The 25,529-nt window shown below is 34.6% G+C and overlaps 3 protein-coding genes across 6 annotated transcripts in view; 2 read left to right on the top strand and 1 right to left on the bottom strand.

Moving 5' to 3' along the window:
• Nucleotides 1–4,876: 4,876 nt before the first annotated feature.
• On the top strand, nucleotides 4,877–9,925 carry CDC2 (cell division control 2). 3 transcript variants are annotated; one of them, XM_059597723.2, is made up of 9 exons: nucleotides 4,877–5,050; nucleotides 5,501–5,547; nucleotides 5,642–5,826; nucleotides 6,546–6,666; nucleotides 7,253–7,426; nucleotides 7,668–7,831; nucleotides 8,758–8,845; nucleotides 8,964–9,017; nucleotides 9,497–9,925. In XM_059597723.2, exons 2-9 carry the CDS (start codon nucleotides 5,539–5,541, stop codon nucleotides 9,584–9,586), a joined length of 885 nt encoding a protein of 294 aa, XP_059453706.1. In that variant the 5' UTR covers nucleotides 4,877–5,050; nucleotides 5,501–5,538; the 3' UTR covers nucleotides 9,587–9,925. The 3 variants fall into 3 exon arrangements, with proteins under 3 accessions (XP_059453706.1, XP_059453707.1, XP_088374233.1); XM_059597724.2 differs by having other exon boundaries at nucleotides 4,877–5,095; XM_088518107.1 differs by lacking the exons at nucleotides 4,877–5,050; nucleotides 5,501–5,547 and having other exon boundaries at nucleotides 5,633–5,826.
• Nucleotides 9,926–10,407: 482 nt separating this feature from the next.
• LOC132184840 (mitochondrial import inner membrane translocase subunit TIM14-3) lies at nucleotides 10,408–12,235 on the bottom strand. Of its 2 annotated transcripts, none has more exons than XM_059598616.2 (4): nucleotides 12,033–12,235; nucleotides 11,877–11,934; nucleotides 10,846–11,024; nucleotides 10,408–10,758 (listed from the first exon to the last, which is right to left on the bottom strand). In XM_059598616.2, exons 2-4 carry the CDS (start codon nucleotides 11,877–11,879, stop codon nucleotides 10,602–10,604), a joined length of 339 nt encoding a protein of 112 aa, XP_059454599.1. In that variant the 5' UTR covers nucleotides 11,880–11,934; nucleotides 12,033–12,235; the 3' UTR covers nucleotides 10,408–10,601. The 2 variants fall into 2 exon arrangements, with proteins under 2 accessions (XP_059454599.1, XP_059454600.1); XM_059598617.2 differs by having other exon boundaries at nucleotides 11,877–11,931.
• Nucleotides 12,236–15,070: 2,835 nt separating this feature from the next.
• CNBT1 (cyclic nucleotide-binding transporter 1) overlaps nucleotides 15,071–25,529 on the top strand; it is a 28,648-nt gene continuing 18,189 nt past the window's right edge. Inside the window, exons 1-4 of the mRNA XM_088518158.1 lie at nucleotides 15,071–15,233; nucleotides 15,330–15,420; nucleotides 18,435–18,963; nucleotides 24,284–24,475. Of these exons, the coding sequence (XP_088374284.1) occupies nucleotides 18,451–18,963; nucleotides 24,284–24,475 (705 nt within the window). The 5' untranslated portion in view covers nucleotides 15,071–15,233; nucleotides 15,330–15,420; nucleotides 18,435–18,450. The remainder of the gene's footprint in view (nucleotides 15,234–15,329; nucleotides 15,421–18,434; nucleotides 18,964–24,283; nucleotides 24,476–25,529) is intronic.

The raw sequence follows: 25,529 nt of genomic DNA, 5'->3' as shown, positions 1-25,529 counted from the left end.
TTATTATTTATAAAAAATAAAAATTAGGGGTAATATGAGAATTTTGAGATAATATTAGTCGAATTGAAAAAAAATTGAAACTTGTAGGGATAGATTGCAAAAATTGAAACTTTGGTGTTCGAATTGAAAAATGCTATCAACTTTGGGGGTAAAATGTAATTTTCCCCATATTTAGATCTATTCATATTAACACTTTTAGGCCTCGTTTAGTTCGAGGAATGTCTAGTCCATTAGAAAATGATTAGCTACTACTGGAAATAGAAGAGTGTAGAATAGATTAATTATTTATATTCCTTTGTTTGGTTGTAACACTGGAATAGACTAGCTAATCATATTTCTTCGTTTGGTACAATGCAATATGTTGGTGAATGGAATCATATTGTGATCAATTTTTCTAAAATACCCTTATAATACAAATACAATTTATATTATTAAGGACTTTCATTTTTTTTTTTTAAAACATAAACAACTTTACTATAATTTCTTTTTCTGTTTTGTTTTTAATTATGTCGGGTAGGTGGCCTTTTTTTTTTTTTTTTTTTTTTGCAATTATGCTACAAAATTATTTATATAAAAAAATATATATATAGTTGGAGAAAACAGAATCAAACTCAATCTTGAAATCAAAAAAATATAGTTGGAGAATTGTACAGAGAATCAAAATAAATCAAAAAAACAGATTATATATTTGTATTTTACAAAAACCTTGCAGATTCTATTTCTCCGTCAAAGAAACAAAAAAAACTAAGGAAAAAGAGATACAGAGAAACATAATTAAAAAAAAAAAAAAAAAAAAAAAGGTACATAAAAGCATCTCCAGCAGTGTAGCTAAAAGGGAGATATTAGCTACATTTAGCTATTTTTGTCATTTTTTTTGCTCCAACAGAATAGCTTTATATTAGCTATTATACCTTAACTGCTACAGTGAATAACTCCATATTGCTATTCACTGTAGCACACTAGATTGTTAAATATAATATTATTTTCACATCATTTTCTCTCTCTTCTCTCTCTCCCTCCACGTTTCTCTCTCTTCTCTCTTCTCTTTTCTCTCCCTCCCTCAACGTTTCTCTCTCTTCTCTCTTCTCTATTCATGAATTTATGATTTAAATTCAAGTCTTTTGAATCACTAAAAACTTTCTGAAAAAAATTGAATAACATGCGTGTAATTGACAAACTAAAAATGAAAAAATAAAAATAACACACAGGCATGCCGTGTGAATCAATTCTATTGCAATTTACAAGATGATGCAAAAGCGGTCGCGGATAAAAAAAAAAATAATAATTAAAAAATAATATTTAAAAAAATAGAGAATTAAATAAAGAATCTGTTGGAGTTGGTATTAAAAAATAAGTAGCTAAAATAGAGAATTGTGCTTTTTGATTAGGTAGAATATCTCTTACTGCAGGAGATGCTCTAAATAAAAAAACAGAGAAACGGTAAGAAGGAAATCAGAGAGAAACAGTACAAAGAATCAAAAAAAATAAAAAATAAAATCGTTTGCACTTGCAGAAAAACTGTACCAGAAGAATCAGAGAGAAAATAGAAAGAGAGATAGAAAAAGAGAGAGAACAAAATATAAAGACGGAGAAAAAAGAAACGGAGATATATATATATATATATATTCTGTTTTGTGAACCGTGCCCTTGCCAATTCCTTTTAGAAGCTTATCAAAAGGAAACATCTGCAATTAATCTTGCTTTTGTCCTTTGGACAAGGAAGGATCAATATCTCTTGAGTTTGAATCTGCCGTAGAGATAGTGTCGTGATAATTGGTTGTTGAGCTAAAAGCCTAAAGCATGTAGAATCTTGTTGGTACTAAAACGTACATAAAGTTCAATCTATAGGCGGCCCACTGCAAGATCAAAAAGAATATAAGCATTTGGCTCTTTTCTCTTTAAATGTCGTACCAAACACGAAACATTAATCATCCATTAATCTAAAGAACAGTTAATGTCCTAGCTGCAATCTGCATAAAGCTTTTGGATCATACTTTCATCAACTTCAATGACCAACTTTAACAAGCTATGATTGGTCGATCTACTGCTGGAAGACAAGTTTTTGATAGGGATGTTTTATGTCTATCCAAATATGTTTCTATCTAGGGTCTTCCATATCATTAACTTTTGTTTGTGTGTCTCTTGTTGAACTTACGTGTTCACGTGGGATGAGAACTAGGTAGCAACAAAGATGGATATGGTAAGATTTTCAAAGACTCATAAACATATGAGCAATTAGAGATGCTCTCAGGTCTTATAAATACAAGGTTGAATAATTTATTTGATTCATTTTTATTCTATAGCAATGTAATACTTAAGTAACAAAATACAATAAAAGAGTCTCGTAATATTCAAAACTTTAACGTGGACTATAACTCAATCACTAACATATTTAAATCTATTCCTGTTAACACTTAGTGTTGACACTAAGAGTCCTACGGACACAATAATAATAAAACAATAAAATAACTAATGAACTGAACAATTAGTAAAACAATAAAACACTAATCAACCGAATACCCTAACAAATAATAATTCCTAATAGAGCCATTACCTAACAATGACTACACGTACAGAGCTCAACTATAGTATGTAGATTAGCTTGAATTTTGGTTATTGCCTGAATTGTTTTTTATTATGACATAGAGTAATTATTATTATTACTATATTTTTTTTTTTTTTACATGTCCGCATAAGAGAGGGAGATGGATTCGAACTAGTGACTTCCCCTTCATTAAACGTAGTCACAGTCGATGGAGTTACCTTTTGAAGACAACATAGAGTAATTATTCTTGAATAGTAGGTATATATATGGTTGAATTATTACAAAGTTTTGATGAAAAAAGAAAAAGAAAGATGAACTTAAATGGGTGCTGTACGTCTTTGTATTCGGTGCTTTGACAACCATGGCTTAGCTTATTTTACCTAGTTGGGTGGCCAAGAAAATAAATTACATCAAAATATATAGAATATTTGTGAATAGGTTGTATAATTCATTACCAAGCACTATGTTATCACTGCCTACAGAAAAAAAGAAAAGAAAAGAAAGCACCATGGCAGCCTCCATAGAAACCTCAGCTTCCCTTTCGCCAAGCAGCCTCACCAGCGGCCCAATGATTATTGTTTCAGTTGCTCGGAAAGTCCTTGCCAAGTTTCCAAGTGACTTGGGCCCTTTTTTGGGCCTTTGTATAAGAATGCCTTCCATTGGGCTTTCTTGAGCTCTCTTGGGCCATTGTAACAATGGGCCTTGCTGCATGTCCTTCCTTAGACTTTAGTAATAGCGAGGCTTTAATTAGACTATTGAGCTTTTCTTGGGCCTTAGTAGCCGTAGGTCTTGTATTCGATTGAGTCTCATGTTTTCTAGATTATGTTTAGAGTACAAAAACCTCATAATTACTAATGATTTTTAAATTCAATAGTCAAATTTCAATTACATCAATGGTTGCCTTCTAATTTCAATATTCGTAAAATCTTCACTAGTTCTTGAACAATACTACCCATGAATATGATCGGATTGGGGCCACTTAACCTAAATAAATTTGAATTATTCAAATGGAAAAATGTCTTCTATTATAATTATTGAGTAAAGTTACTCTTCATACTTATTTCTCACACTAATATTACACCGGCATTACTCTATAATTCAAAAAATACTAGAAGAAGACTCATGTCCTTCTAAAATTGGTGTACATTTTAAAACCACCATTAAATTTATGATATATGATTATTAGATTTTAATTCAATGGTAGTTTTAAAAGTCATATCAATTTTAGGAGGACATGGGTCTTTCTTCATGTGATAGTCTAAGTTATATATATATATATATATAAAAGTGGCATATAGAGTATCATGTGACCGACTGTCCATATTTTAATTGCTAATGTGATAAGTGTTAGATGGTTCGCCTTGTTAGTTTGTAAATATGATAAGTTTCATATGAATTGTAGACTGCCATATGACAGTCTACATTTAGAAAATACTTGAAGTACTACAGTTTTTACTATAAAATCATTTATAAACTGATATGGCAATTCATAATTGATAAAATAGTTAAGATGACATGGTTGACGAGTAGCCACTATAATTATTTCACCCAATTTGTATAGTATCCCAAGACCATTCTCTACATTTTAATAATTAATATAATAATCATGTAAATTAACATGTCGATTTATAATAAATTTGTAATAAAAGAAATAATACCCTTAAACAAAACCTTATCCAAATAATAGGAACGGTGGAGTGTAAGGGTACATTTGGAATTACGATTTCGTAAGAATAATATATGTCTTTAAAAGATATCGCAAAACGTATGCATTTAGCATTGCGATTTAAAAAGCGCTTAATTTAAAATAGGAAAAAAAATCTGCGATTTTCATAAGTAAGCTAAGGGTGTTTATTTGAAAATGCGAAAATTTAAACCAAAATTACAATTTTGCATAACAAATATTTGATAAAAAAATATTTTTTAACATGTTTTACTTAATGCCTTTGCAATTTTAAAAAGTAAGGATTTCAAAAACACAATTTTTAAAATCGCACTTACTGAACCTAATAATAATAATAACTTTGATGGCAATAATAATAATAATATTGACAAAATATCATTCAAGCAATTTAAAATGACTAAATTGGGTCTCTTCTTAAAATTGGATTCCTTTGTGATTTTAAATGTTGAGACTGAAAATATAATATGGATATTAAACTACAGGGATTACTTTCAAATCCAACTCAGAAATGAGGTTGAGAGCGTAATTCATTTCAAACAAATAAATAAAACAAAAATGGTGCGCACCAAACAGACTTGGGCTGTGTGGCGTGGCCGAAATTGGAGGGAGGTGGAGGGAAACAGAAATATTATACATAACTAGCGTGCACAGGGGAAAGAAAATAAAAAAGGAAAGCGGAGGCGAGCAGTGTCTTGGTCTTGGTCTTGGCCCAAGTCGCAGCGAAGTCGTAGTGTCACTGCGACGCTGGTGCTGGGCCGCTGGCTTCCATCGCAAACCCTAAGGAGACCATTCTTGACCAGATCCGACCTCTCTCTCCCTCGGTACGTCGCCGCTCTCCCAATCGCTGCTCTCGTCTGCGCGAATCGGTCCATTTTCTCTGCGATTACTCAATTTACTTCACCGCCGCTTTCTTTCTCTTTTTACTTCGTTTGGACTGCAATTGTTGTGTTCAATTGCAATGCCGGACGAATGCTTAATCGTTTGCCTTTGGATTTCAAGAATTTTGTTGGTCTTAGTGTGAGTTTGTGTTCATAACTGGATTCCAGAGTGTAAATCGAAAGTTGATTTTCGCAAATGCGTGTGTTTATTTTGTTGATTATGTGCATCTGCCATTCAGAAAGTTCGACTAAATGTGATTTCACAGTTAGAAATGGCATTTCCGTTCCGTTTCGTATAATTTCGACGATATATATTTTGATAATTATCTGCTTGTTTTGTTCAAGCTTGAGAACTTTATACTAAATCTCTTTATATCTCCATGGATGTTGTAGCTTTAACTTGAGCAGAGAGGCTGTTTCACCTGGGCTGGATGGACCAGGTTAGTGAAATTATTCGAAGTTTTTAGTTTATTATTTTGTGAATAATTTTGTTTGGACTTCTTTTGATGGTTATGATGCTTGTGAATGTGACAGTACGAGAAAGTTGAGAAGATCGGGGAAGGAACCTATGGTGTGGTCTATAAGGCTCGTGACCGTACGACCAATGAGACTATAGCTTTAAAGAAGATTCGCTTGGAGCAGGAAGATGAGGGAGTACCAAGCACTGCAATCCGAGAAATCTCCCTCTTGAAAGAAATGCAGCATGTGAACATTGTCAAGTACTCATTAGATTCATGTCGCTTATTGATGTCATTAATTTAGGAGTATGCATATAAGATAAGGAAGATAGTGTGCCAATTTTAAGCGCACCATGTTTTTCACCATGTATGTTGTTTTTGCCCTTGCCAATAAAAAAACTAAGTTTAAGTGCCCTTCTAAATCATTAAGAGCACTGTTGCTACTGCTTTTCTGATTTTTGAAGGAAGAAAAGTGCACCTTAATTCTTCTTTTACAAAGAAATTCTGGTTTGTTTCTTCTGGGAGAAATCCTTTGCCATTTTCCTGGTTGATTGCTTGTTTAACTGATGGAGGAATGCATGTACAGTTACACGGCTTGTATATAGGTAGACTTTCTTTCTTTCTTTCTTGGATATGTACTCAACAGTCAGCATTCTACTCCGAGCATGTTAGTTCTCATAATATTATCAAGCTTAACAAGGAAAATGGCATTTGTCTTGGTATCTAGGTGTGTATGTTTGTACGGCATGGCAACTTCAAAAATAAAATGAGTGCAATCTTTTTTTTTTTTAAAAAAAAAAAAAAAACTTTGGCCAGAGATTGCCAGAATCATATAGGTGCTGCATAAATTTTTAACTTATGGAAATCTTCTCATGTGTACTGTCTGGCATCATCATTTTCTGTGTGAATCTAGGTTGTTTTATGATGGTTATTTTGTCTCGTCAGGGTTGCCTGTAATTTTTGATGGATTTGCTTGACAGGTTACAGGACGTAGTGCACAGTGAGAAGCGCTTGTATCTGGTTTTTGAGTACCTTGACTTGGATCTGAAGAAGCACATGGATTCATCTCCAGACTTCGCAAAGGATCTACGTCAAGTGAAAGTAAGTGACTTGAGTTCTGTTTTTTGGAGGTTTGGGCAATCCATGAAGATCTTTTTTTTTTATTTTTTATTTTTTTCGTAACTTCTTGTGTGAAAGAATTATGGTCCATTTTTTAGTTGTTTGATTAGGAAATCAAAGTATTTTCATGTTCAATGCAGGCCATTTCTAGGTTGTAGTGCCTTCCAACTTTTGTGATGAGGTCAGGGAGATGGTAGACAAAGATGCTTATGATTTTTTTTTTTTTTTGGGTTTTTAGCCTTTGAACAAATTTTCATGCTTTGCTAATTTCTATCAGGTGCCAAAAGTGAATTTGCCACCCCAATATATATGGTTCTTTTGTTTTTTGTTTTTCTTTATCTATTGAGCATATTTAGAATACATTTTAGCTGAATCTAATACAATTTGCATATTTTCACTGTAGTTTTTACTTTTGGTTAGTTTTTCTAGGTTGAAATGAATGCTTTCTTAACTTGTTTTTAGCTTCATCTTGAATCTGATTATCAAATTTGGCAATAATGGTGCACAATGGGATTACTTACAATGGCTATCTTCAATTGGTAATTTTTTCTTTTTTTCGTTTCTGCAGATGTTCCTTCATCAAATCCTCCGTGGCATTGCTTATTGCCATTCCCATAGAGTTCTTCATCGAGATCTGAAACCCCAAAATTTGCTATTAGATCGCAGCGCCAATATACTAAAGCTTGCAGACTTTGGACTGGCCAGAGCATTTGGTATTCCTGTCAGGACATTTACACATGAGGTATAGGCATACTCTGGGTTCGAGTTTCCTTATCTTGTTATTTGTGTTTCTCTAGCAATAGTGTATTATGATGTTTAATTATTGCAATTGCTCTAGGCTTTCTTTGTTCATGGCCAAAAATTGAACAAATCTGATTAATTCACCTCATTTATGGCTTAATTAGAAATTTGAATGATGAAAAATAAATTCAGTCCATTAATCATCTTTATAACCGGTGGATGATTCTTGGTGGCTCTTGTAGGTGGTGACCCTGTGGTACAGAGCTCCAGAAATATTGCTCGGATCCCGCCATTACTCAACCCCTGTTGATGTTTGGTCAGTGGGTTGCATATTTGCCGAGATGGTTAACCAACGGCCGCTATTTCCTGGGGACTCTGAAATTGATGAACTGTTTAAGATATTCCAGTGAGTACCTTCCCAGCCACAATATTCACTGTTGCTTTTTCTGGAGAATTTAGTTGCAGACATATGTTTGGAAGGATGACTCTGAATATGAAAATGTTATGTTATGCATCTAAACAGATTACTCATATACCTGAATAGATCAATTTGTGGCTGGATAAAGCGGCCCCAAATTTTCATTAGATACATCTGAAAAAGATGATCAGATTGTCATTCATACTTATTCTCGTACTTTAACTCGGTGTACTTTTTGACCTGTTCGTTGTACCCATATTATGTACCTCTTTTTTTCTCTTTTTATCCTTTCCCCTGGTTTTATTGATGGGATAATAGTTGTCACAATTTGTGGCATTCTGTTAATTTTGGTTTAGGTTGCATCTCAACAATATTGGGAAGCTAAATCTTTGGAAATATATCTGGAAGTATAATTGCCCAAATTTTCAAAAATATATGATATCCTTATGTTATTAAATTATAAAGGCTTATTTGGGGAGGGGTTGAATTGGAAATTTTTTCTCTATGTGGTTTCTGGTAAAAAATGAAACCAAACATCTGATGGGTCACTTTCTAGATGCATGGTGAGTATTTTATAAAAGAAATGAAATTGTGTAGTTCACTTCTGTTTTTGTCCATGTGGTTTCTGGTAAAAAAATCAAACCAAACATCTGATGGGTCACTTTCTAGATGCATGGTGAGTATTTTATAAAAGAAATGAAATTGTGTACTTCACTGCTGTTATCAGATGTCTATATATAAGGCTTGACCCAACAAATATAAGGTCCCCCCTCCCCCAACGCAATGCATATGCACACAAGAATCAGAAGACAAAAACCAAACCAATGTGATAAGTAAAAGAAGCTGACTAGTCCAGCTGTTCTGCTGCTGTAAGTGTTTTATTATTATATTAACATATCTTCTTTTATATGAAGAATCTTGGGCACTCCAAACGAGGATACATGGCCTGGAGTGACTTCTTTGCCTGATTATAAATCTGCTTTTCCCAAATGGCCTCCGAAGGTAACTAAACTTTATGTGATAAATTATGTTCCTTAAACTTCTATTACCATGACCGAATATAAAGAAAAAGGAAATCAATCTTATTGAAAATTTAAGAGTTGTCTCCATTACCATGCAGGATTTGGCAGCTGTGGTTCCAAATCTTGATTCAGCTGGACTTGATCTTCTTTCCGTAAGTGTACATTTGATATATTTATTACAGTTCACCTCACAGAGAGGAGGCAAGATGATAATTCCAATTCCTTTCTTTCTATGGTGGTTATTTTCATCACTTAAGTTTCTCTTTCACCAAAGTTCCTTTTCCGGGTCATGCCCAACTGTGTTACAAAAAATAAAAAAGAAAGAGGAACTCTTACCTCTTCTATGTTAGCCTGGAAACAAGTTCCCAATTTATGGTTTTTGCCGTCTGTTATTGCATTATTATATTGGCGTTAAGCTTCTTTGCCTGTTTAAATAAAATGGTGATAAGATAAACCACCCAAGCCCCCATCAGCTTGAGCACATTTTTTGTACCCAATCCACTTCTGGCATCTAGGAGCCTTTTGTGGACTTGAGCACATCACCGTTCTAGATGATCACAAATGGATAAACTGTTATACAAGATGACAACTATGCTTTCCTACACTTAAGCATTTCTATATCATGTTCCAGAAAATGCTTTGCTTGGACCCCAGCAGAAGAATTACAGCCAGGGTTGCCCTTGAGCATGAATACTTCAAAGATATTGGATTTGTACCCTGATTCTCAGTAACCATTCTCGTGGCAGAGAAGTGTCTATATTAATGTGTAGCGTTTCTATTATTGCTTTTGATTGTGTGAGAAATATTTGTGCTTTCTTTTGTTTTGATTTCTTCTTTTTTACATTTTTCCTTGGATTGAGTTTAGATTACTGTAATTTGGTTTTGGACGGATATATTGGAATCAACTAGAGTCTGCTTCATCTCTTCTCCCTTCTCTCCATGTCCGGAACTTATAACTGGCATTTTCTGTCCAATTCGCTTGTAATTGACAGTCTCATAATATTTGAGAGACAGCAAACTATTTTTTCATGTGCAATGGTAAAGTTTGGTTTACCTTGTATTTGCTATATGTATTGTGGCTCCCTCCCCCCGTCTTCCCCCTTTCCGACTGGAAGCTAACAGAACTTGACTTGTGCTGTTTGTTATAAATGCTATCACGAAATTGCTCTTATTTTTTAGACAAACGGGAACATAAAATAGTTGATTATTAGACATTCTCCATAGACCTACCGACAAGCTCTGTTTGGTTGGTAAACTTTTAAACCCATTCATCTCTCAAATTTTCTTTCAAGAATATGAGAGAAAGGTTGGTGGATTGAGAGGAAGACACTTGTTGGGATGATTAATCTTTTAAGTTATTTATGAGGGTTATTGGTAATCACCCTTCGTGGTGAGGCAGATTCATCACTCTTTTAGCTTTTTGTAAAAGCAATATCAATGTGGCTCTGGCTCATTGTCCGAACTTGCATGCACATTTTTATTTTCTGAGGTATCAAAGGAAACAGGGAGAGGTCAAAGCGGGCCTTTCTTGCTCTTGATACAAACGGCAAAAAGGAGAGGTGTGAATGCTTTTATAACAATGATGAGAAGCCGCCAATTTGGCAAAATCACATACACGTACAACGTAATCCAATGTTTAGGGAGAGAGACTCAATATCAAAACCTCAAATGTATAGCTTCCCCCCCTTCTAAATGAATAACCCTCAAATATACATTGGTAACCTGACCTGAATCATCTAAAATGCTGAGCTTCCTCCCTTACTCTTACCTGTCAAGACATCCTTGGCTTCGTTTATCTTGGAAGCCAGATAGTGGCTCCCACCGGCATCAGGGTGATTTGCCATCATCACTCTCCTATGAGCCTCCTTAATCTTCTCAATCACAGTGCTCTCTCTGAAAGAAAAATTAAATTTAATCCAACCAATTACAGAGCCATATATAACAATGAAATATCCATAGCCATAGGATATGGAGATTTACCTGACTCCGAGAATTAATGCCGCTTCTCGCCGAGTCATGACCTTGTCAAACCCACCATAATAAAACCTTCGAACACGGGGAATGGGAGGGCGAGCTTTGAATGCTTGCCATGCTGCAATCAAGTATCTTGCCCCTAAGGCAACACTTGCCACGGAAGCACCTACTACTAGAGGAGTTGTCTGACGAAAATAAAAGATGTAGCAACAAGTTATGGTTCTATAAACACTCAAACCAAAACCCACATTCTTTAGAGCAAACTTTTGCACAAGTATTCAACAATTTCTCTCAAATTTCACATGTCCTTGTTAGGATAGGACCCAAAAAGGCTCTAACCACGTCCAAAAGATCTAGTCATTATTAACCTCCCTGAAATCAGTAATATAACCCAATTTATACAACCAATATCAGACTTAATCTATGCAATTCCATCATAATCTATCCACTCAAATACCCTCATAAAAAAAACTAGAAAAAAAAAAAAAAGACAAAAATTCAGGAAAAATGATTTTTTGTTTTGTTTTCTTTTCAAAATTATTTGTTGGGGTCATTTTTGTGCAAAAAAAGGACATTGCAAAGATTGAAAATTTAGGGAAACATTGGAAATTAATGGATAGTTAAGAGGGGGTAAATGTAATTTTTTTAGCTAAAACTTAACGCATCCCTTCACAATTCGAGATATCACAAGCACACATACTCTAAATAATATTACAAGAAAAAAAAAAACAAAAAAAAAAATCTTTGTTGTCATAAAGATGAGGATGCTATTATAAATTATAATTGAAGTGAAGATTAAACCCAAAAGGCAACTACAACAAAAATAACACCTACTTTCTGGAATTAGCATGAATCCTTGTTTGTGGGGTGGGGGGCTTTGGCCCTTTGTTAACAGTTTCCCGGGAAAGTCATTCTTAACGGAGAATAGAAAACATAAAAATTCACAGCAAACCTCAAAAGAATCCAACAATATCTAAATTAACCAAATTCTACAAACAACTTCATAACATCGATTAGAAATCAATGAACGAACTTACCATGGCTTTTGCGACCTCAAAACCCAGAAAAATCAGCTCGACCAATTACCTGCACCTGCTACAATGGTGATAATAACAATCGCCCAAATCAATAATCATTTAGAAGAAAAAAAGATATTAAGGGATTATGAGAAAGAGGACGAAATTCGAGCTTACGAGAGGGAACAGCAATGCGATTTGATTTTGTAAGAAATCTCTGTGGGCGCGTTTGGTGTAAAAGAATTCGAATATCGTGCCGGGATTTGATATTTATGTGGAGGGTTTTGGGATCCTGACTTGTGCCTCAAGAAAGAGAAAAACTATCAACCGCCCACTGAGTTGCGGAGGCGGTCAATCGTTCGTGGTTCCTTCTGGAACCCGGTTTGTTTCTCTCGAACCCGTTTTTAGTTTCTACGGAAACTCCCTCTAAACCTTCAAACTATCTTAATTTTACAATTAAATTTAATTTTTTCCGTTGAGTTAAATGACAACTATGCCCTTAGTTTTAAAAAAAAGACCCATGGCCAAATTTCCTTTTTTTTTTTTTAATTTTTTAATTTTTTCCTATTTTATAAAAAAGGTATTTTTGGTCATTTTTATTTTCTCGGTTATGATTTAACAAAAAATTCAAAAGGATGGAATAATTGAAATGGTATGACAGATTAGAACTTTACGTTGCAATTTTTTAAATTTAGGAAGACATTGAAAAATGCTGGATAATTTAATAATTTAGGGAGACGAGTAAAATTTCCACTAATAGTTTGTACCATACCATATAAAACATGGACACTTAATTAATGCCAACGATAAACATCTAATATCCTTAATTTTTTTTTTTTTTTTTTAGGATATTCTTTCATATTCATTCATTGAAAAATTGACAGAAATGTTTTCCAAATGAGGAAATATTCTTCAACCCATTTAAAATACTACCAAATGTTTATAAACATTTAAAACGTTAGTCTAAGTTAGTAAACTGCTATTAATGACCTTGAGAATTTAATGTGTATTTTAAATATTTATAGACACTTTGTAGTATTTTAAATGAGTTGGAGGATATTTCTTTCAGGCTGGTTTGCAAAAAATTTCAGTCCTTGAAAAATATCAAGAGAATAAAGCCTTATATCAGAGAAAATAAAGTTCTGATAAATTATAATCAAATCTATGAGGTTACAACATTATAGAGACAAACATAAAATCTTACAATCAAGTCCTATCTATGACTTCAACATTCACTAACTCATGTTCAAACTTCAGTTATAAAACAAATATGCCCCAAGCATACTCAATCTAATACATAAGTAGCCTATATTCTCAACTTTTATTTTTCCGGCCATAAGAGCAAACCCTCACACCAAAACTAATCCCCATTGACCCAAAGGCTAGGACAAAAATATTCACCCCAAAGTTCGCTCATGAAAGCAAATATAATGAGAAGTCAAACCCTATTCTTGGAGCCGACCCTAGGTTTTCTCTATAGACCTAGAGAGAAAAAAACCAGACTTTTGGGGAGGAGGGAGCTCTCCTTTCCCCTCCCCCCTACTCCCCCTCTTCTTTCCTCCCCCTCCCCCTTCTTGTTTTTTTCCTTTCTTTTTTCCAGTTTATTTTTTTGGTTTTTCCGACTAATTCAGTTGTTCTAACCATCCTTTTGCTTATACTGCACTACCTCCGTTCACCCTCCACCGTGCTACACAGCTCTTCGCCTCTCCGGAATTGGTTAGGTTTTTTTCTTCCCTCGCCTTTGCAGTTGTAGCTGTTTGCTTTTTTTTTTTTTTTTTTTTTTTTTTTTTTTTAAATTTTTTTATAAGTGATTATGAAAAGTATTAATTATTTGATAAGTCATTTTGAAATTTGAAGTAATAACACATATGTGATTAAGCAGTTCTCTTGATTACGGCAAATGATATCAAACTAACCCAATAACACCGTAATCTAGCATTGGAACACTCCAATGCGAGTGGGTCTTGACAAATGTCACGATAATAAGTAAAGAATATCGTAACATCTCAAAAAATTGAATTCTACATTAGGCGGGAGGATTATCAATATGTTAAATCGATACTACATTTCACATTGATTCTTTATTTGATAAAACTTCACTATATAAATAATTTTAAGAAATTTCAATTATAACTTTGATTAATTATTTTAGAATAATAATACATTCGTGGCTCGTGCTTCCTTTTGTCGTGACAATATGTGTAACAACCCGCTTTAAGTGATATAATATTGTTCGCATTGGACCTCAACCCGCACAATTTTTATTTTTGGGTTTTTCCAAAAGGATCTTATTCTATTTAGTGAGCATTATATATATAAATGCATCCTCGTTTTCATACTCAAACAATGTGGGACGCCACAATATGTTTCTCACATTGCTTCTCACATTATTAGTCAAAGTAGAATTGAGACAGTATGTTTCTCACGTTATTAGTCAAAGAAGTACCGGAGATTTGATTGTGCATTAGTACCATATAATCATGTGGTTAGATGCATGCAAGAAATTTCTCCTTATTATAAAAAAGAAAAGAAAATTAGTCACTAAAGTAATAAATCAAAGAAAGATACTAAGAAAGTTCATATCTATTATCAACCTAGATAACGTACAAGGACTAGGTCTAAGATAATTCCTAACCAAATTATTTTATTTTTTGTGGAATAGAATAATTCCTCACTCTTTTTATACAAAATTTACAATGGCCACACTCAAACCCAAAAAGCATTAAACAAAATTATCATATCATCTATTTTTTTATTGTATAACCATAACAATATCTAATAAATAAATAAAAAAAAAAACCAAATTGAAGCATGAAAAAGACAAAAACAGTAGTACCATATTAAGTAGACTTATTTATTATCATATAACTGAATAACGTGACAGTAAAAATTAGACTTTTATAAAAAAAAAAGTGCTGATTCAATGACTGTTTTTTTAGTGCTATGTCGTTAATTTTCACTTCGCCAAAAAAAGAAAAAAAACATATTTTCAAAATTACTTTTTTTTTTTAATAAAATTTTTAAACATGTATATGTATAGACAATAAAAAATATTAAAAAAAATAATAATAAATTTAACTAGACGTGCATGACCAGCGTGGTGTGAATCATTATCCGGTTCCACCAACCGAGAACCAACGTATTCAATGGGAAAAGGAAAGGAAAAAAAGGAAGATGCTGAGCAAATGCCCAAAGGGCCGTCACATGTCACATGTGGGGATGCATTTGCCTCGTGCCGGCCTCGCCAACGCATAGTTCGTACCGTCACAAGCAAGCGGCCAATCACGCGAAGGCAAACAACCAGTAAAAGCCTTTCAGCCCAAGCAACTGACGAGTCGCTGACTTTTCAAAGGCTTCACTTTTTGGTCTTTCTTTACGGTCAGCTTCTTCAGTCCTCCCTACTCCCTCCAATTGCTTCAAAACTCCTCACCCTTTCAGAGCCGTGTTAATGGGTTCTGAATTTTCTTGCTTCAGCTGGCTTCTGTGAGGGTCACCGTCTCAGTTGGTACGCCATTGACGCAGTTTTGCAACTCTGTAGTGGGAATTCAGCATCAAACATAACAGGGTATGTAAAGCTTGCAACTTTGATTTTGTTTATAGTTTTGTATGGTTGTTTTGAGTTATTTCTTTTTATTCTACAACTCTATTTCCATTATTCCTTGCACTTCTTTGTTTGTTTTCTGGAATTTTGACGTATGGAACGTGTGATGCACACATACATACACATGGGTGACATGGCCGTGCAATTTTGACTGATTGGTTATGTGAATCTGGTTGTGTAGTTGGTGTACTGTGGATACGGTTTCTTGTGGAACTTAACGAACTTAATGGAGATGGGCTTAATCGGAACTAAGCTGATTAATTTGCGGCTAATGGGAAGATTTTCATTGTAGAAATGAAAAACTGGGTGTAGGTTTTTGGGTGAGACTAAATGCTTAGAGGAATGGTTAAGAGAAGTGGAGGAGGGGGTGCCAGTAGAAAAGCTAAGTCAGTCTGCAAAGTGGATGATGGCCACATGAAGGATAAGAATAGTCAAGAGAGCTTCACGAGGAACCAAAACTTTGAGAAAAAGAACCTCTTAGGGAGACTGTTTCTCTCTTTTTTTATTTTTTTATTTTATTTTTAATAATCTCATTTATTTTTAGGTGTTCTAAATTGGTTTTAATGTAAGACGTGCAATTGGCCATGTCAAGGTTCTCCAATGGTCAGATACAGCATGGAAAATGTACTTTAGTAGTTGTGAAGAAGGCAACTACAATTTTTTTGCTCATGAATTTTCTTCCGCAATAAAGGCATAATAAAGGCGACTCTGTAAACTACATAACTCTGCTGGTGTATCAACATTGCAAATCATTTCTACCAAAATATTGAACTACCTGATTCTAATTCATACTCTTTCTTGTTTGTTTATGAGGTGATGATTCTAAAAATCTATCTGTTGGGAGAAAATCCCCTCTCAACCAAGCACACCGCAATGAACCTCAACCACGCACACTGCAATGAACAAAAAAAAGAAAAAATAAATAAAGGAAATACAAAGCAAAACATAGAGATTTATATGGTCCCTCAATGTGAGGTACATCTACTGGTTACATCCATATTCCATAATAAGGCAAAAAAGAGAAAGTACAAAACTTATCATTTATGGCAGCTAATAATGATATAAATAGCCCCACACAATTAGGGTTTATGTAAGAAAGAAAACTACCAAAATGCCTCCACATGATTAGGGTCAACAATATAACTCCATTCCTCCTTAGGGGCCTTCAACCCTAACCTCCAGGCCAACTGTTGCTACCTAAACATCAGACTCCAACAAACACAACACTATTCTGTTGGTAATTTCCCGAGCTTGACCACTCGCCGCTCTGCTTATATAATGCTTGAGGAGTTGAGGTGGACTTGTACATTTTCTTCACAATGGTACAATGTCTGACATACTCTAGCTAAAGGTTTCTGGCTCCTTCACTTAAATACTATTGTGTTACTCTTGTTTTCAGAATTGGGCTTATGTTAGCTGATGCTGGAAGAGTTTATAGGGAAGTGTTTTATATGCTATAGGTCCATTGATAATCATAATCACGTCTTTATGAAACATGTATTATGTTTCACTAGAGTCTATCCTCTCTGTGACAATAATTTTTGTTCTCAAAGTTCATCATTTTATGTTCTTTTCCTTGTTTGTTTCCTTAAAAGAACAAGAACATTATTTTTAGCATATTATGAAAAATGAAAATTAGGTTGCTGAAAAGGAAAAACAAGATCATAGCTTATTATTTTTATTATTATAATTTTTAGAATATGGGGGCTTCTGTGTTATAATTTATTCACCATGTAGGATAACCTGATACTTTGTCACACCTAGTGGGCTGAAGGCAAAATATATTCTCCTGAATTCCTGCATATGTGATCTTTATATGCTGTTGAAAAAAATATTGTTGAACAAGAGAAAGAGCAAGAATTGAAAAATTGCATTTGTTACATGAGATAAAACAGAAAAAGGAGTTTTGTGACAATCTTGAATAAGGACTTGAGACTGTGAGGGGTGAGTGAATAGCCATAGGAAAACAGTGTTGTTTTCATCTATTTGGGGATGTGGCATTTGGTTTTTTGGAAGGGCCATGGGGTTAAGGAACTGAATCTCATATATGAAATAGACAAAAAATCTTGTGGTGGCATGACGGATATATTTCTGGCCATGCACTAGGAAAGCAAATTACTTACTAAACTAGATCTCGAATCCTTTCTGTTTATTTTCTGTTTTTGTGGATTGAAATTAACATTGTTTGGAATCCCAAAAAACTAATCAATGGTACTAGGGCCTTCACTGACATCAGTTTACCTAGTGTTCTTTTAGTTATTAATTGTTGAGCCACTAGATGGTGGCTCTACCACTTGTAGTCCTGATAAGCTTAATTTACTATGTTAATTTGGAAGTCAATCAGGTGAATGTTTCTAAATTTAAACTACAAGCATAACAATATAAATAATATTTTTATGGTCCACCAAGTTTTATCCGGAATGTGTTTCTCTTCCTTGCTTCATTATAAGAAAGTTATACTTACCTGGAATAGTTACCAAGGTTTTGAATTTCAAAAATATCAGAGATATCGGAGTTGTCTGGCAAAGATGATACAGTATCAGGCTGATTTGCGGCCACTGATATTTGATTATTTTATTAGTTTGATGTTTTCTTATAGATTTTGTTTTTTAATTTTTTTTCTGCTAAAATTTTCACATGTTTTTTCACAATATTTCTGATGTTTTTGTCAATATTTTCTGATATTTTGTGGATAAATATGTTATATCGGCTGATACATTTCTGAGCTATTGTTTAAATATCGTTCTTGTTTATCATGACTGGTACCAATCTAGTGCGAGATATGAGATATGTTAGCAATTTTTTAAATTATGATTGCTACTGACATTTGAACGTTGGATTTTTCTTGTGCTACCCCTTCTACTTTATTTAAAGGTTTCTGGAGTTATATTAAATTTTGCGCTTTCAAATATTAATGCAGTTCTAGCACGTGCACATATGCATTTTGAATATTTATTTTATACTTATTTTTTTGGCAGATCTAGTTAATGAAAGATGGCTGGTTTTGAGAAAGACGATATACCTATGCTTTCAGACACAAATGGGCAGTCAATGGACGAACATGTGGATTCCCAATTTCAAAAGTTGGCATACAGGACAAGGAGTTCATCAATTTCCATTCCTATGAACTCAATGGAGTCCTATGAAAGTGAAGCTATCCGTGTGGGCCATACTGGTCCTTTACGGAGTGAAAGAAGAACTCCATTCATACAGATGAGTGGTCCATTATATGTTAGTCGTAAACCTGAAAACCTTTTTTGGCCAAATCAAGCTATAACAGGATGCAAAACAGTGGAACCTTTGGCAGGAAACTTTCCTTCTTCGAAGGGAAAGGATCAGGATGATCTGCCGCATGACATCTACACTAACAAAAATGAACACTTACTGAGGTCTGGGCAGTTGGGGATGTGCAATGATCCTTATTGCACAACTTGCCCAATAAATTATCACAATTTCAAAGCAGCTCAACAAAAGAACTCAAAAGCTTCATCTGTATTTGATCCTAAGGTGCTTTTCCTTTCTTAACCTATAGGGTGTTCTTTCTGTCTTATCCTAGACATTGACTACAATGTTTCATGTGGCCTTGTATTATATGCTTTGTTTGTCCAGTTTTTTAATCACATGCCTGCATCATAGCTAAAACTTCTCTCTTGACATCTACCTTGTTGCATAGAATTTGAGTTTGATGCTGCTTCTGTCACATAATAGGATTTCCTTCCTCAAAAACTTGGTATAAATAGCAAGAATATTTGTTGTAATTCATTAATTATTTTGTTTTATATTTATTTTAACTGTTTGAGTAAGCCATTTTTGCCATTTGTGATCATGCATTCCCCATATGTGGTCCTGTGGAATGATGTTCGTACCTAATTTTCTCGTTATACAATTCCTGGCATCTCCCAGTTTCAGATTGAGATGTCAAATCCTATCTATGCATCTGACATTCAGCTCCTAGATGGTAAACTTAAAAGATTTTCCATAAATGATTTTTCAACATTCATTAACCTAGGCATAGAAACTACATTCATTTAATTTGATATGATGGTTACAAAATATAGAACTTGAGGGCCTAAAAGAGATAAACCTTCAAGTAAATCATTTGCAGCACATATTTATAAAAAAATCGTGCGCACCTTGTGGAATGTTATTTGTTCTTGGTTCGGTTTGTGTTGGGTTTTGCCTGGAAGCTTCAAGGAGATGTTTGCTAGTTGGTGGGCGGGTGGCAAATCCTGAAGTGCAGTCGTGTGGAAGATGGTTCCTCTTTGTCTTATGTGGTGCATCTGGATGGAAAGGAACGCTAGATGCTTCGAGGATTTGTCTAGGAATCTTGAGGACCTTATACACTTCTTCTTGTACACCCTCTTCACTTGGACTGCTGGTTGGCTAGCTTCATTAGTGATCAACTTTCCTGATTTTCTTTTTATGTTCTCTTCTTCTTTCTCTTCTGTCTCTCCTTCTTAGTCCCTCTCTTGTCTACTCCCTGTGTACTAGGGTTGCGCCCCTTTGTGCCCTTGATATACAACATTACTTATAAAAAAAAAAAAATATTTATAAAAATAAAAAAAGGGGAAAAATCCACTTTACCCCCTTGAAGTTTCAGGGGTTTTTCAATTTGAATCCCAAAGTTTAAAAATTGGCAGTGTACCCCCCTAATGTTTCAAAAATTTTCAATTTAAACCTTCCGTTACTAATTTCCGTCAAATTGGACGGAAATCTATGAAATTACGTAATTACCCTCAGGCTTTTTTTTTTTATTAATTTCCGTCCAATTTGACGGAAATTAGTAACAGATGGTTTAAATTGAAAATTTTTGAAACATTAGGGGGGTACATTGCTAATTTTTAAACTTTGGGGTTCAAATTAAAAAACCCTTGAAACTTCAGGGGGGTAAAGTGGATTTTCCAAAAAAAAAAAATCATTTGCAGCACAGTAACAAATGTCCCGGTCAAGATTTTGTTGTTATATATGATTAATCACCACTTATCCTTGAAAAAAAAAAATCCCAAAAGCTTAAGCTTATAGAAATGATGAATTTAATTATGTAATTAATACTTTAACACTCCCTCCCAGGTGCGGGACCATATAGTAGAAAAGAATAATGAAAAGGAGAGGAAGAGAAATGCTCTTATTCCATGATTTTATTTCATTCGGTTACATAGGTTTAAATGGGAGAGAATACAAAGCTTGATATGGAAAGCAAATATTAGGAGATTGCACTAAGAATAAAAGAGTAAACAAAATCATAATAAAATTGGAGAGAAAATAGTTTTCATCTTCAACACTCCCCCTCAAATTGAGGCATAAATGTCTCACATGCCCAACTTGCGTAAGGTTGAATGAAGAACACTACTAGACACTCCCTTTGTCAAGATATCCGCAAGTTGTTCTCCTATCTTCACATATAGTGTGCAGATGATACTTGCTTGGAGTTTCTCTATAATAAAGTGTTGATCAATTTCAACATGCTTGATTCGATCATGTTGGACTAGATTGTGATCAATCTAATGGCTGCTTTATTGTCCCAATAACAATCTCATAGAATCCTTGGAATCAAGCCCAAGCTCTTTCAAGAGTATCTTCAACCATAATATTTCACATACTCCATTAACCATGAATTTGAATTCTGCTTTTGCACTAGATTTGGCAACCACTGCTTGTTTCTTGCTATGCCATATGACCAAACTACCTCCCACAAATGTACAATACCTTGATGTGGATCGCCGAGCCATCTGTATAGGCTTCTATTTTCAAATGATCATGTCAAGAAAACAACAATCTCTTACTTGGTGAGGATTTTAACTAGCAAATGATTCGGTAAACCATTTGAAGCTTTCGTGGAGAATGATAAATTGACTTAGCACGCTAACAATATATGCAATGTCTGGGTGGATAGATAAATTAACTGGCCAACCAATCATTGATATCTACCTTTGTCCACCAGAGGACTCACCAATTTCTCTTGGTTTAACATTAACCTCAATTGGACTATCAGTGGCTTTACATCCGAGCAATCATGTTTCCTTGAGAAGATCAATAGTATATTTCCATTGGGAGATAAATATACCATGCTTTGACCTTGCTACCTCAATGACGAGAAAGTACTTTAAATTGTCCAAGTCTTTTATTTCAAACTTGTTGGCAAGAGAGTGTTTTAAGTTTTGTATCTGCCCATCATCATTTCCCATTACTACAATATCATCAGCATACACAATCAAAGTTGTTACATTTCCTTGAGTGGAATAATTAATAGAAAGTGTATGATTAGCTTGACTCTGCTTGTCACCAAATCTCTGCATAGCCCGAGAAAACCGCTTGCACTATGCTCTTGGAGATTGTTTTAGGCTATACAAAACCTTCTTTATTTTGCACACTTTTCCAATATAGGATTGAATCTTCTAGTTCAGGAGAAATTTCCATGTATAATTCTTCTTTTAGATCTCTATGGAGAAATGCATTTTTTACATTAAATTGATGGAGAGAGGCCAATCCAAGTTTGTTGCTATCGAAAGTAGAACTCTAATTGAGTGCATCTTTGCTACTAGAGTAAATGTTTCCTCATAGTCAATCCCATAAGTTTGTGCAAAACCTTTTGCAACAAGTCTTGCCTTGTATCATTCCACAAAACCACCAGCCTTATGCTTGATAGTGAACACCCACTTGTATCCAACAACCTTCTTTACATTAGGCAATTTAAAAAGATTCCAAGTATTGTCTTTGTGAAGAGCTTTCATCTCTTCTTGCGTTGGCCTCTACTTTTAGTCACTGAGGGCCTCCTGTAGATTTTTAGGGATAGACACAAATGGCAATTTGGACACAAAGGAACAATATAATGATAGGAAACAAAATTAGATATGGGATGGTACGTGCATGACCTGACTCCTTTGCGTTGTGCAATAGAGAGATTGATATCATCGACAACAAGTATTACATAATTCATATAAGGAATAGAAGTAGTATCACTTGAGTTAGGATCAGATGCTTGGCATGTAGCATCAAGAATGGTCTTCCTTTTCTGGTGTTTGGAGTAAACTCTCAACTCTTCCAGAAGCGGCACATATGACTTACAAGTAGGAGACTCATTAGTAAGCTGTTGTTTCTCCTGCTCAAGCTTAGGGGTAGGAATAGGTAACGGGGTCAAAAAATCCTCTTCCCTCGGACTCTCCCCCTAAAAGGAGTTTGGGATGAGGAAAAATATGGTTGCGTTTCAAAGAAAGTAACATCCATTGAGACAAACTATTTTCTCGACGGGGGATGATAACATTTATACCCCTTTTGTGTAGGAGAATAACCTACAAAGATGCATTTGAGGGCTCGAGGGTCTAAGTTACTCTGAGCTGGACCGTGAACATGGACAAAACAAACACATCCAAAGACCCTCGGAGAAACACCTTTTGAAATAGAGAAAGATGGGGCAACACCTCAAGGGGTGTTTTGAGATCCAAGACCCGAGAAGGCATCCTATTGATGAGATATGCAGCGGTGTGCAAGGCGTCCCCCCAATAAGCAATTTCATTAACTTCTGTAACTAACTGTTTTGGGCTTTACTTTTCAGTGTTGGGGGTACTTTTTTCATTAAGCTTGAATTTCTCGTTGTCAGGCATGAACCATTCCTCCATTCCCCAACTCCGGGGAAAAAATAATAAAAGAAACACAAAAGAGAATAAAACACAGGCTTTCATTTTCAAAGGGGTTGAAAATTAATTGTGGTAGTGGCCATGAACATCTTACAAAAGGATTGTAATTTAAGTGCTGCAGTCCTAAATCTAAAACTATTTTAGTTTTCAGAGAAATATGAATGACATTATATATATCTTTTTGCATTTTGTGCTTTGTTGAAAGCAAAAAGAATATGTGGTAGATTGCTATGTTGTCTATAAAAAGGCGGAAAACTGTGTGGGCCTGGCATTGAAAGTATTAGTAACAGTTTTGGTGGCAAAGTGACGCAGCACGGATGAAGAACAAAATAAAGATAAAAGATTGGTGTCTCACCAATTAGATAAATCTGGCGTCTCACCAGGAACGTAAAGTCTCACCACATAAAAGAGCAATTACAACTCCCAAAGAACAAAATAACTGTTTATTTCTCAATCATAGTTTGTTCAATACAATTGAAACTTATGCTTAAATAGACTAAAATACTAAATCCTAACCCTAACGTGACTAACTTTTGGGCCAAGCCCATTATTAAATACGGACTCTAAAAACATAAATTAAATATTAAAAACAATTACAAAATAATACTAGCTCTAAACTAATATTCTTTCTTCATTCTGCATCACAAATGACATAATTTCTGTGATTAGGGTTATGGCTGTAGTAATCACATCTGTACCATTGAAGTGGCAGCGGAGTAATGGGATTGGTAGAGCTGGTGATGATTTTGTTACGGAGGAAGTGTTTGTGGTGATTACAAGAGCAGAAGGAAGTGTTTGTAGTGCTTATAGTGCTTTTGGATGAAGGCGGTGCAGATTTCAATGGGGGTGGGGTTGACAGTTATCATCAATAGGGGTTATGCGGATTTTTGTGGAGTTGGTGGTTATACTTTACTGTCCAGTGGTATTGCTGTTGGAGGTGGTGTTAGATGTCAATGGGTGTTGGGTGTAGTTGTTATGTAAACACTTTGTTTATCTATCTTTCTAGGAAAATTTTTCTTGAGGTTACACACACATTTTACTATACCATTATATCCTTTTGACTTCGTCATGTTTTACTACTAATAACTTTGTTATCTAGAATAATGGCATACAATTTTTATTTTTATTTTTTAAATATGCATACAAATACTTCAATGATCTTATGCAGTTTTCCTTATTTTGAATGTTTATAGTTCCATAATGCTCTCTATGGGGATGCTAAAGGCTGGGCTAGGAGATTTTATTCTTTTCTCCAACAATATATTCCTGGTGTCATGAATCCTCATGCTAAAGTCGTGCAACAATGGAACAAATTTTTTGTCATTTCTTGCTTGGTGGCAATTTTTGTGGACCCATTGTTTTTCTTCTTGTTGTCTGTACTAAAGGTATGCTTCTCCTCCTTTATTTATTTTTTAAAAGATGATTTTTGTAAGTATAAAGTTAGATTCATTTTGAAGTTATTAATGTTGATGAGTTGTGCACTTGATAAGGATATGGTTTCTCAAATTTTAACATGGGTATAATGAGATTTATAGGGGAGACTATGTAAGAGATAGAAGCTACCTGATTCGGATGCCAATCCATTAAATCCTAGAGCCATTATAAAAGACTCTCTAACAAAGTCATAAACCCTACTTGATTAAGAGCTAACAGCCAGATGTGATGATCCATCTGCATATCAAGTTGCCACCATCTCATAAGTTTTTGTTTAATTTTTAGTGTTTTGGGATTATTCTCAAATCTTATTAAGCCCAACATATGGATGCTAGATGATATTTGTGAATCGGTTTGCACAAGTAAATATGGAGAGAAAGATGAGGCTTGTTTCAATGATACATAGCCTACTTCACACATTTTATTATGTATATTGAAAGATACATACTTTGGTACTGCTGGGGAATTGAGGTTGCAAGGTCAAAGATAGGCACCAACGTATCTCAAACGAAGAATGTACTTGACATCCTCAAGTAAACTGGATTGTTAGGTGCTCAACCTGTTGATACTCCTTGAGATCTGAATTATAAACTTGCGAAGGAGAGTTATTCTCAGATCCTAGCAGATACCGTTGACTAGTTGGGAAACTCAAATATCTAACCATCACATTGTCAGATATCTCATATGCAATTAGTATTGAGTTAGTTCTTAGAGGCTCTGAGACTCTCACATTGGGACGCTGTTATTCGTATTGTTTGATGCTTGAAGAGAGCCCCAGGGCGTGGCATACTATTTATTAGAAGCTTCACTATGCCTCCAACCATGTGTTCGATGAGAGGACCAAGTACATTGAAGTTGATTACCATTTTGGCCGAGACAAGATAGTGAGTGGAGACATAGATATGTATTTATAAAGTCTGAGAACGAATTTACTGATATTTTCACAAAGTCATTATGTAAAAATCAGTTTGTCAATTTGTTCCAAGTTGGGCTTATATGAGATAT

The sequence above is a fragment of the Corylus avellana genome, chromosome 7, assembly GCF_965113065.1.
Source record: "Corylus avellana chromosome 7, dhCorAvel1.hap1.2, whole genome shotgun sequence".
Taxonomy (NCBI): Eukaryota; Viridiplantae; Streptophyta; class Magnoliopsida; order Fagales; family Betulaceae; genus Corylus; species Corylus avellana.
The sequence above is the reverse complement of the archived record's forward strand: the minus strand, read 5'-3'. Positions and strand labels throughout refer to the sequence as shown.

Coding starts and splice junctions, on each gene's coding strand:
- CDC2 (XM_059597723.2), top strand. Junction 6,667..7,252: donor AGGATCTACGTCAAGTGAAA/GTAAGTGACTTG, acceptor TCGTTTCTGCAG/ATGTTCCTTCATCAAATCCT. Junction 9,018..9,496: donor CTGGACTTGATCTTCTTTCC/GTAAGTGTACAT, acceptor ATCATGTTCCAG/AAAATGCTTTGCTTGGACCC.
- LOC132184840 (XM_059598616.2), bottom strand. Junction 10,759..10,845: donor GCATTAATTCTCGGAGTCAG/GTAAATCTCCAT, acceptor TTTTTCTTTCAG/AGAGAGCACTGTGATTGAGA.